Raw genomic sequence first — 12,599 nt, forward strand, 5'->3', positions numbered from 1 at the left:
CTCTCGAGGGACTGAGTTTCAGAGCCCAGGCTGTGCGTAGAGGTGAGCCCAACTATATCTAGTCGGTATCTCTCAGCCTCTCGCACAAGCTCAGGCTCCTTCCCTCCTAGAGAGGTAACGTTCCATGTCCCAAAAGCCAAATTCCATGACCGGGGTTTGGGCCGCCGAGGCACTCGCCTTCGACTGCCACCCAAACCACAATGCACCGGCCCCTTCAGAGCTCCCCTGCAGGTGGTGGGCCCACTGGGGAGTGATCCCACGTCGCTCCTTCGGGTTGGACCCGACCGGGGTCCGTGGGAGGAGCCCCAGCCACCAGGCGCTGGCCTCCGAGCCCCAACCCCAGGCCTGGCTCCAGGGTGGGGCCCCGGTGACGCCAATCCGGGCGACGTAGCGGAATTTCAAAGATAAAACAGAGAAATTTTCCAAAACTAACTTTCAAAACTAAAAAAATCATAAATACAGAAACTTGAACAAATCTTCCTAAAAGTTTGTTTGAGAGGAAGAGGAGGAGCTGAGGCAAACACAATCTGCCTCCATGTTTCCATGAGTATTAAAGAGGATAAGACTCTGAAAATCTCTGACAAACTCTCTAGACTGGACACAGAAATGACAGCAGCTACAATGAATAAACTTGACTTTGTGGTTACTTTTCTAATCCTGTTCTTTAACTGGACAGGTAGGAAACATATTTTATAGACTGATGGAAAGAGAAATGATTAGACTACAATAAGGAATGAGTTTTGTGTCTGCAGATACTGAAGCTCAAACACTGACTGAGTCTGAATCAGCGGTTAAAAGACCTGGAGAATCCCACAAACTGATCTGCACATATTCAGGGTTTGATACAGATTACTGGAACGCTTGGATCAGACAAGCAGCTGGAAAAGGACTGGAATGGATCGCTACTATCAACCCTGACAGCAGCAGCATGTACTACTCAGAGTCAGTGAAAAACCGCTTCACCATCTCCAGAGACAACAGCAGAAAGCAGGTGTATCTGCAGATGAACAGTCTGAGAGCTGAGGATTCTGCTGTTTATTTCTGCGCTCAAGAGACACAAACTCTGTACAAAAACACCACAGAGAAACAAAGCAGACAGCACTGTCAGCAAAAATAGACCCTGTATTAGGTTATATTATTATTATGTTTAAAACAATGCTCATTATAAAACACAAATTGTTTTCTTTAAAACCCTCTTCCAACATACTGCATACATTTGACCAAAATTATCACAGTCAATATAATACATAGAAATGCCAAAATCATTACTTTCTAAGTCATCCAAAACATCAACTTTTAAAACATAATTCATAAACTTCTTAAGTAGGATGTTGAGGAAGGATGGAACCTCCTTTGAGAAAATGGACATCCTACTTTTTTATGCAAAACCGTCTTTCTTCATATGTATAAACTCTTGATGTGATGCTGTCAGCTGCATGTAAAAACATCAGATCATCTTCATCATGTTGTCTGTAGTTCTGTTGCTGCTGGCTGCTGGATCCTGTGAGTCTCACTGAGAGAAAAGATCATTTCTGTATTTTGAATTCACCCTGACTTTTCAATGTTAGATATATTTATTCTAAATACAACATTTTCTTATTTTTCAGGTGTGAAGTGTGAACAGCTGACACAGCCAGACTCTGTGAGTCTGCAGCCAGGTCAGAGACTGACCATCACCTGTCAGGTCTCTTATTCTGTGGGCAGCTACAGGACAGCTTGGATCAGACAGCCTGCAGGGAAAGGACTGGAGTGGATTGGGATGAAATACACTGGAGACTCTTACTACAAAGATTCACTGAAGAACAAGTTCAGCATTGATGTAGACTCTTCCAACAAGAGAGTGACTCTAAATGGACAGAACATGCAGCCTGAAGACACTGCTGTGTATTTCTGTGCCAGAGAGTCACAGTGATACAAACCATCAACAGACCTGAACAAAAACCCTCAGAGCCTGAAAACTTGTAGCATGAATCCACCAGAGGAGGCGCTCTAACACCTCTGGTGAACGTTTTTAGAAAGAGAAGTTGGCCACTAATTAACTTTTGTTTAAGTTTCATGCAATATTTAAATGTAGCTATTTTTATTAATTTTAACTCTTAAATGAAATGTTTTGTAAATGTTTACATTACTTTTCAGTGGGAACATAGTTTTATTTGTTGTGATTATATAATACCATTTAAAATGCAAATTTCAGAAAAAATAATTTTGCGGTTAAAACAAAAAACCTCCAGCAAAATTAACTTTAAATTTATGGAAATTACATAGAAGATCGAACATAGATGTGACAAACCTAAAAAAGGAGAAATAAAAGAGGAGCAAAAATATGAAAAACACAACTTTAACAACAATTAGAGTGTCATGTAAAATTTTTATAATTTTATTATTCCATAAAAAATGAACAAAAAGGGATTCCCAACCAAGATGAACACAATTTTGAAAATACTTTGTTTTGATTGATTTGATGTGATTATAATCTCTGTCTTTATCTTTTTGCTTTAGTTTTGTTCTTAAAATGTCTTAGAGAACATTAATCGTTTAAAAAAATTAGCAAAATTGTAAAGTCATTTTTCTCTATAACTTTTAGCAGATCTGAACCAAAACATTCAGAAATGAAGACTTGAAAACAGATCACAGAGGGCGCTCTCACGTCACTTTCTTCCCATATTTAAAGAAAAGTCACTGTTATAGGGACAGATTATTCAGCATTTTCAAAAGTAAAAAACAAAGAAATGTCATAAGGTTTACCATGTGATCACTAAATGTCAGATAGGTTTGCTTCAGTCAACGAACAGAAGACCGTGCACAGTTTCTGAGTCTGACATTTTATTTCCTGATAGAAACAGTTAGAAAAGATTGAAATCAATAAAAAAAATAATACAACTTTTAATGAAGCCGATTCAGGAAAATCAGAAGATAAGAGGTGTTGTATTAATTAACAGCTGAAATGGATGTTGAGAACTCCAGTTAACATTGAGACTTAAGACAATCTAACAAGAGAAACTTGTGAGAGAAACAAAGGGATTAAAAACAATTCTTACTTTGGATCTGAGTCAAATACATGATTGTAATTTTCAAAGTGATCAAAGGAAATACATTTTTATTCTGAGATTTACTCACTCTAAGTAAACTGTCTCACCCTCAACAACATTTTCAAAACTTGTGATTATAGGATTAGAAAAAAAACATCTTTACCAAAATCGCTTAGTTTAAAATATGTTGTCAATATTTAGGTCATTATGTAATTAAACCTGAAAATAAATAAGATGATCAGAAAAGTCTGTAAACGTCTACATTTTATGCTTGTGACGCTGTAACTCATTTATTGATAGTTTTTCTCTGATATTTGTTAAAAATCAGTGGCGGGCCGTCAGGGCCTGCAAGGCCTTCTCTGCTGGCCTAAAAATATCTGAATCACAGACTGATATTAATTATTATTTATTTCCGTGAATACGTATTCTATAATTCCAAATGCTCTGTCTTCGTCCTTTCATTGCTGTCTCCCTGGTTGCGCTGCTTCCAGACGTGTATTTTCCTATTTAAGCATTAACCAATCACATTGCAGCACCATTTGTTGCTAGGGTCAAAGAAATCTGCCTGAAGGCCTTCACAATCAGTTCTGCGGGCCCTGTAGCATAAAATACTTGTCGACCAAGCTGTTGCTTCAACCAATCAGATCTGGAGGAGACCACGTGATAGGCCAGCTAGCTGGCCCACGGAAACGTCAGGATTTTCACGCGCTGTGATTGGATAATCGGAGAGTGTACTAGGAAGAGCCGGTAAACTGAATCCGTAGCGACCCTCACAGGCAAATAAATCGAATATAATAGCTGGTTTGTCAATCCACAATGGCTGAAGGAGGAGAAGAAATGGATTTGGTTGCAGACTTACTGTCAAAGCCGTTTTCAAGACGGACTTTTCAAGAAAAGCTGGACATTGTTAAGCGGGGTCGGGCAACTCCGAAGCTAGCAAGCCCCGTGTCCACTGCTTCTGTTGAACGGACATTCTCAGCCCTGAAGCGAATTAAAACTTATGCCAGCAATACGTCAGGGCAGGCTCGACTTTCAGCATTAGCTTCCATGGCGATAGAAAAGGACTTCTTGATGGAACTAAAACGCACGGATAACCTGCACGACAGAGTGATTGAAATCTTCTTGAGGATAGAAAGAATGGATTTTGTGTACAAATAATCCGGATTTTTGGTGAGTAAAATTTTGCTATATACCTAAATATTATTGCAATTTTATCAGGTTATTTTTTATGCTTTTTTTATGTGTGTGGCAGCTGTACCTGCAGTAGAAGTTTTATTGCCATAAAATAGTTATTGAGGGTTGGGTTGATTCAGATGGAGCACTACTGAAGGCCTAGGTGTGAAATGCACGGCCCGCCACTGTTAAAAATGTAAGAGGTAAAAGCAAAATGTGAAATTAAAGATTATTTAATTTGGTAATATTTTCTTAGTTTTGCTGTGTTTCTATATTAAATTCTAACATTTCAATCTAGTATTTTCACAAACATTAATTAAATAATGAAACCTCTTTAAAAGTTTATGTTTTTGTTGAAATCATTGACATATTTTAGTAAATAAAAAAAAATACTTTCATTGTAGATCAAAAACATGCAAACCCAGTGTCCATATATAATGAAGTGAAGTGTGAGTGTGAGTCAGAAAGAGCTCAGTGAGTTCATCTTCAGCATCAACCATGTTCTCTGCAGCTCTGATGCTGCTGCTGACAGCTGGATCCTGTGAGGAGATTTCAGTGGATTCACAGCAAGAATCAGATCAGAAACATTTCATATTCAGATGAATGATGGAGATGATGTTGGTTTGTGTTTCTACAGGTGTGGACAGTATTGCTCTCATCCAGCCAGACTCAAAGGTTGTTCAGCCTGGATAGTCTTTGACCATCAGCTGTCGGGTTTCTAGATATTCACTGACTAGTAGCAGCTATGGATCAGGCTGGATCAGACAGAGAGAAGGAAAACCAATGGACTGGATTCTTCTTGTGTGGTCTGATGGGAGCTCGAAACAAAATGAAGCTCTGAAAAACATGTTCAGCTTCAACAGAGACACTTCTGCAGGAACAGTGACAATAACAGGACAGAATCTGCAGCCTGAAGACACAGCTGTGTATTACTGTGTGAGGGTGCACCACAGTGATACAAACCTGTATAAAAACTCAGCAGCTATGAAGATGTAACAACTTAAGTGTTTAATATATAATGTAAGGAGTGTCAAACTCAATCGCACAGGAGGCCAAAATTTAAATAATATAAAAAAAAACTTAACTTAATAATTTAGTTGAAATTCAAAGTTCATTACCCTAAGTTTAGCTAAATCTAAAGTTCCATCAAACAAAATTAAGACAAATCTTCAGCTTTCTACTTTCATCCTCTGTGTTAATGATGATGGTAAATCAGATTCTACAAAATAACTGTATTTTGAAGAATCTGATTTGTATTTTTGTAATGTTACTTTTGTTCAAATCAAGAAAAGGTATAAATACTGATATTTAACTTTGTATATACTCAATTCATTTAAAGTGAACAAAATGACATTACAATGAAAGGAAAAAGATTAATCCAAAGGCTTCATTGAATAAAAAAAATAATACACTAACAAATGCAGACAAAATCATTTTATGGCTTTAAAAATGAGAAATTAAATACATTTTAAATAACTTTACTGAAATGTAATTATCCTTGAACCACCACCTTAACGTGGTGGAGGGGTTTGAGTGCTCGAGTGATCTCAGGAGCTATGCTGTTAAGGGCTTTTGCCCCTGGTAGGGTCTCCCATGGCAGACAGGTCCTGAGTGACGAGCCAGACAACGAGCGGTTTGGAACCCCTTTTTGAGTGTCAAGAACAGAAATCCAGCTACGTTGCCCGGATTGGCGTCACCGGGGCCACACCCGGGAGCCAGGCTTGGGGTTGGGGCTCGGAGGCCAGCGCCTGGTGGCTGGGGCTCCCCCCACGGGCCCCGGTCGGGTTCAACCCGAAGGAGCGACGTGGGATCACTCCCCAGTGGGCCCACCACCTGCAGGAGAGATCTGAAGGGGCCGGTGCATTGTGGTTTGGGCACCAGTCGGAGACAAGTGCCACGGCGGCCCAAACCCCAGGCATGGAATTTGGCTTTTGGAACATGGGACCTAAACGTACTGTGAGGGTCTGCTGGGAATGTCTGGCTGAGCCCTCCGTCAGTGACGTCTTTAACTCCCACATCCGGGAAAACTTCAAGCAGGTACCGAGGGAGGTTGGTGACATTGAGTCCAAGTGGACCATGTTCTCCACCTCTATTGTCTCTGGTGCTTGTCGTGGTGGCAAGCGGCTGAAATGAGTTTCCTTTGGAGGGTGGCTGGGTGCTCCCTTAGAGATAGGGTGAGAAGCTCGGTCACCCGGAAGGAGCTCGGAGTAGAGCCACTTATCCTCCGCATCAAGCGGAGCCAGTTGAGGTGGCTCGAGCATCTGATCCGGATGCCCCCTTTTGAAGCCCAATGAGGCAAATTCCTTTGTGATTTAGGGCTATATAAATAAAATTGAATTAAATTGAATTGAACGCCTCCCTAGAGAGGTGTTCCGGGAATGCCCCACTGGGCGGAGGCCCCGCGGAAGACCCAGGACATGCTGGAGAGACTACGTCTGGGAACGCCTCAGGGTCCCCCCAGAGGAGCTGGAGGAAGTGGCTGGGGAGAGGGAAGTCTGGTGCATCTTTGCTTGGACTGCTGATCCGGCGACCCAGTCCGATGGGCGGAAGAAGATGGATGGAAGGTAATTATTTAATAAATATATCACCTCTGCCGATTTCAACAGTTTTTTTGCAAAACAAAACCCATAAAAAATGCAATATTTATTGTCATGCTTAATCTTCAATTTCCTATCCATAATTAATAACTATTTTTTTGTTCATTAGGAACAAAATGACAGTAATGAAGCCTCTGTCATTATCAATTGGAAGAATATATGTTTTTCAATAAATTTGTCAGCTTTGAAGGTTCTGAGGACAAGCCAAAAGAGAGCAGACCAGGAGCAGATTATAAATATTTATTGAAGGCTGCAGGAGGATAAGCAGGAACAGGTGAGTCAGTGTAGGGATCTCCTCCAGCCACCAGGAAGTGCAGAACTCTGTGGAGTGGGAACAGGTGAGCAGTGGCCAAAGGAAGAGGAATGTAGAATTTACTGTAGCTTACTGTCTTTAAGGTGGAGTAGTGGCTGGGAGGATTGGAGTGTGATCTCTGCTCAGGATGAGGCAACAGGAAACACAGCAGCAAAGGGAGGAGGAGGAGGGGGTGAAATGTCCGTGGTCCAGAAGGGAGGTCCAAGGCTGAAGGAAGGTCTGGTACACGGGAATCAATCCAGGAGAAATGTAGAGAAGGTACTCACAAAAGGCAAAAGGGGAGCAGGCTGAACGGGTGGTCGTGAGGCAGAAACAGGTCAGGTTTGAACAGGCCAGGCCAGGCCAGGTCAGGTCAGGTCAGGTCAGGTCAGATAGGATTGGAATGGAATGGAATGGATTGGAATGGATTGGAATGGATTGGAATGGATTGGAATGGATTGGAATGGATTGGAATGGATTGGAATGGATTGGAATGGATTGGAATGGATTGGATGAACAGGGTCTGGAGCTTTTCAGGAGCAGGTAGTCATGGCTGTAAGGCTGAGACGTTCCGGCAAGGCTGTGATGCAGGAGCTGGTTTAAATAGGCACAGTCACAGGTGACAGGAATCAGGAGAAGATTAACTTGAGGGGGTGGAGCAGGGCAGGCATGACAAAATTATTTTTTAATAAATATTTTTTTAAATTACTTCTGTGCACGAAGAAGCACAGTGACTGAAGACAGTGAAGCAGCTGCACAAAAACCTCCACAAACATCAGAATGATCACTCAAGTTTGAAAAAACACACTAATGTCTGCAAAAATGTAAACCAAACAGACAAAAAACAAACAAACAAGCAAAAATGTATATGTATATATTATTTTGGTAAATCTTATAAGTTTTTTGGGGGTGAAAAAGGAAACAAATATATGATAATATCAATACTTGGTTTACTATGAATCAATATAAAACTCAGTCATAAAAAAACATAATGTAACATTTTTTTTACAGACTGAGCCCTCATGAAAAGTGTATAAGATTGATTTGTAAAATTACATCAAAAGGTCAAAGACTCAAAAAGTTACAAAAAGTCATCGAAGAGAAGGAAAAAAAAAAACAAACAGAAACAAACGGAATATTCATTTTTTCCTTTTGGCGTTTCCCTTCAGGGGTCGCTGCATGGAATCAACCTCCTCCATTTAACACCGTCTTCTGCATCCTCTCCTCTGTCACCAGCAACCTTCATGTCTTCATTCACTTCATCCATAAACATATTCAGGGTTTAGCGATGATCAGCGTGTAGCTTGGATCAGACAGCAGGAAAAGGATTGGAATGGAAGCAGGTGTATCTGCAGATGAACAGTCTGAGAGCTGAGGATTCTGCTGTTTATTACTGCACTCGACACACACAGTACAAAACAGCTAACATTGTCTTAAAAAGGGTTTTATTGATAAAGCCCTTAGAAAATACAAAATAATTGTTTAAGTCTTTTTAAACTTCCTTGATACTCATTGCATAAATGTTGCCATAAATGGTTCTTGAACTTATTTAGTAGCCAAATGATAAACATAGAAACATACAGAAACCAACACTTGTAAAATAGTCTCAATAATTACATTTAGAACAACTTTTAGGGCTTTATCCTGTAGGAAAAAAATCATGTAGGACGGAGCCTTCAACTTGAAAATACAACATCCTGCTTTTTATGCAAACTACAATTTCCTCACAACTACATATAAACTCTTGATGTGATGCTGTCAGCTGCATGTAAAAACATCAGATCATCTTCATCATGTTGTCTGTAGTTCTGTTGCTGCTGGCTGCTGGATCCTGTGAGTCTCACTGAGAGAAAAGATCATTTCTGTATTTTGACTTCACTCTGATTTAGATAGATTTAGATTACTGGCAAATACAATATTTTTATCTTCTTCAGGTGTGAAGTGTGAACAGCTGACACAGCCAGACTCTGTGAGTCTGCAGCCAGGTCAGAGACTGACCATCACCTGTCAGGTCTCTTATTCTCTGAGCAGCTACAACACAGCTTGGATCAGACAGCCTGCAGGGAAAGGACTGGAGTGGATTGGGATGAAAAGCACTGGAGCTTCTTACTACAAAGATTCACTGAAGAACAAGTTCAGCATTGATTTAGACTCTTCCAACAACAGAGTGACTCTAAATGGACAGAACATGCAGCCTGAAGACACTGCTGTGTATTTCTGTGCCAGATATCCACAGTGATACAAACCATCAACAGACCTGAACAAAAACCCTCAGAGCCTGAAAACTTGTAGCATAAATCCACCAGAGGAGGCGCTCTAACACTACTGGTAATTGATCTGGAAAGAGAAATTGGTCACTAATTAACTTTTATTTGTGTTTTAAGAATAATCTAAATCAAACAGTTTGACACATTTTGAAATTTAAGTTAAGTTCTTTATGTAATCAACTAACATTTGAGTTATCCCATAATTAGATTTTTGTAAAGATTATTAGTATCAGAATAGCAAAGGCAGAAGAAGGAGACTGGGTTTGTAGTTAAAACTAAAACTTAAAAACAACATAACTGAACTTGACTAAAACACTAAACATATAGATAACAAAACTGAACTCTAAGAACCTGAAAATAAAAGACTGGTGCACTTATATTCCAGATATTTTAATTATGAATCATAAAAACATTCACACAGGCCTAATGATAGTCAGTTATGTTCTGTTTTTGAGAATAGAAACAGTGAGATCATTCTTTCTATATTAAGTAATATATCATTTATTTTATTTTTTGTTGCAAGTTGGCTTTTAATATCAAAGTTACAATTGAATGGTATTTTTCTAACAAGAAGATTAGTTTAACTGCTTAAGATTCACCACTGTATTAATTTCAGCTAATTACCCTCAGTGATGTTTTCAGTTTTTCCTTGTAAGGTCATCTGTTCTGTTCTTTTTTTTCAGTTAATTTAATGTTTCACTTTTCTGCCACCAAACCTTGTCTGTTGCGTTTGGGTTCTCCATCAGACATTAATGACAGTTAACAAGGAAATTGAACAAAAAGCATTACTTTTTTAGTTTTTATCTGAATTTAATTGTGGTTGAGTGTCGTGGTCTTCTGTTTTAAGCCAGCATTAAAGATTTGCAGCTGTTCATAAGAGTCATTTCCTCTCTGTCTGTGTCTTTGGAACACCAGCTGAGGCAGTGAAACTTTGACCAAATCACAAGAAGAAAAACTAAACTTTGCAGATGCAAAAACTTGTTTCACTGCTCAGTTTGCGTGTCAGTAGATGCTTTCATCTGTTCCCATGTTCTGTATCAACTATGTATTCAAAAAAGGGATTGCTGCAGATTTGTAGATTTGACTGTGGGGTTTGATTTCTACCTTAAATAACCTATAATATAAATACAGGAAACAACTGAACACACCATGAACAGGTTGAAGACGCTGCATTGTTGTTAAGGATTTACTACTGTAATATGAGAGAATGCTTGAATACTTTTGCTAAAATTGGTTTAAACCACCTGAAACATTTCTCTGAAACTATGAGAAAGAGAAGTTAAATTCACTCAAAGTAAATATTTGATGAATCTATGTACAACTCTATCAAAAGTGATAAACTAAAACAAATTAAAATTAAATCTGACATCATGTGACAAATAATAGAAAGCAAATTAAAGTCAAGACAACAGTGGAAAACTTTTAAAAATAGATGTTAAAAAACAAGTAAAACTCAAAGAGAAATAAAATGAAAATAGGTAATGTATATTTTTGCATCAGCTGTCATTTGAATTGTAAAAAAGTTATTCTTGTTACTTGATTCTGAATCAAAAGTTACTGGAGCTGCACTCTCATTTTATAGAGAGAAGGTCTTGGTTCAAATCCAGTAGTTTTTTTTCTGTTCTCTGTCTGTGAGTTTTATCGGGTCAGTCCAGCCTCTTCCCACAACCCAAAACACACTTCATAGTAAAATAATACTTATTCCATAAGAACCATAAAAATGAAACATATTGGCTGATTTTACTGTATTTTATGTATTGAAATGTAAACATTTTAAAGTTCTATACTTCTGGGTTGATAACCTTATAAACTGCTGTTTTCATGTATAAACAGATTTTTAAGTTTTTGTTGCCCCAAAGAACCCCTGCAGCCCCAAATCATAACGAATTGTTCAAATCTGATGCTGCTCAACATGGCAAATTTTTAAAACGTTTTTATTATATAAGAGACATTATTTCTATGGGATTTTATTCTTTTGAGAAATCTGCAACACTTTTCTAATTAGAATATCTTATATTATTTTATACTTAGATTTTATCTTTTACACAAACTTGTTGGAACCAGAAACCTGATGCTAAAATTTACATAAAGTTCTATAATTTAGAGTAATTTTCTTTATGCAAAGTAAACATCTAGAAATTTTTATATAGGCTTGAAATGTTTCCATTAGCAGCAGAGAAGGAGTTACTCCCATCAGATATTCTTCATCATCATGTTTCCTGTAGTTCCTCTGCTGCTTCTGGCTGCTGGATCCTGTAAGTTTGACTGAGACAAAAACTCTGTTCTCTGTTGTTACATCTTTAAACTGTTTGTCCTCTTCAGGTGTGAAGTGTGAACAGCTGACACAGCCAGACTCTGTGAGTCTGCAGCCAGGTCAGAGACTGACCATCACCTGTCAGGTCTCTTATTCGCTGGGCAGCTACTGGACAGCTTGGATCAGACAGCCTGCAGGGAAAGGACTGGAGTGGATTGGTAGTGAATGTTTTGGGTGCAACAACAAATACTACAAAGATTCACTGAGGAATAAGTTCAGTATGACTTTGGACTCTTCCAACAAGAGAGTGACTCTAAATGGACAGAACATGCAGCCTGAAGACACTGCTGTGTATTTCTGTGCCAGAGATTCACAGTGATACAAACCATCAGCAGACCTGAACAAAAACCCTCAGAGCCTGAAAACTTGTAGCATGAATCCACCAGAGGAGGCGCTCTAACATCACCAATGATTTTTTTTTTTTGCTTTACCTCCTTAAACACTTCAGGGTATATATTTTATATATACCTGTAAACACTGGTTCAACAAATTATTATTTTTATTAAATCAAGAAAAATAAATGTAAATCACATCAGGACATTGATTTGTCCCTGCCCTAACTATGATCACAGTGAATGCTTACAGTCAGAACAACCAGATTCCACTGCAACAACAATGTTCATCATTGTTCATCAATGGGTCACATGTCATCTGGAGACACAGACATAACTGGGTGTCATCAGCATTACTGTAAAAGTTTATGTCTTGTGTCCTGATTACATCTCCAAACTGAAGCATATAAAGGTTAAAAAGCGTGGGACCAAGGATGGAGCTTTGTGGCACACCACATGTCAGTGTGTGTTTCTCCCAGACTACAAACATGTCACAATAACATGTTTAAAACATCAAAACACTATTTTCAGCAGAGTGGTTTAGAGTTTTCATTAGAGTCTTTTGCTGATTTGCTGTGGTGTCTACTGAAGGTAA

The 12,599-nt window shown here is 38.8% G+C and overlaps 1 long non-coding RNA gene and 3 gene segments (V, D, J or C); 3 read left to right on the plus strand and 1 right to left on the minus strand.

Moving 5' to 3' along the window:
• Positions 1-1,434: 1,434 nt before the first annotated feature.
• On the plus strand, positions 1,435-1,988 carry LOC112146189. The segment is given in 2 exon segments: positions 1,435-1,503; positions 1,608-1,988. Coding segments are annotated over 2 exon segments (345 nt in total).
• Positions 1,989-7,025: 5,037 nt separating this feature from the next.
• LOC118599071 lies at positions 7,026-7,510 on the minus strand. The gene is made up of 2 exons (XR_004948351.1): positions 7,186-7,510; positions 7,026-7,120 (listed from the first exon to the last, which is right to left on the minus strand). It is a non-coding gene; the product is annotated as an uncharacterized LOC118599071 (long non-coding RNA).
• Positions 7,511-8,855: 1,345 nt separating this feature from the next.
• LOC112146465 lies at positions 8,856-9,330 on the plus strand. The segment is given in 2 exon segments: positions 8,856-8,924; positions 9,026-9,330. Coding segments are annotated over 2 exon segments (345 nt in total).
• Positions 9,331-11,570: 2,240 nt separating this feature from the next.
• On the plus strand, positions 11,571-12,582 carry LOC112146188. The segment is given in 2 exon segments: positions 11,571-11,613; positions 11,681-12,582. Coding segments are annotated over 2 exon segments (354 nt in total).
• The last annotated feature ends 17 nt before the right edge of the window (positions 12,583-12,599 follow it).

This window comes from Oryzias melastigma, linkage group LG8 (assembly GCF_002922805.2).
Source record: "Oryzias melastigma strain HK-1 linkage group LG8, ASM292280v2, whole genome shotgun sequence".
Classification (NCBI taxonomy): Eukaryota; Metazoa; Chordata; class Actinopteri; order Beloniformes; family Adrianichthyidae; genus Oryzias; species Oryzias melastigma.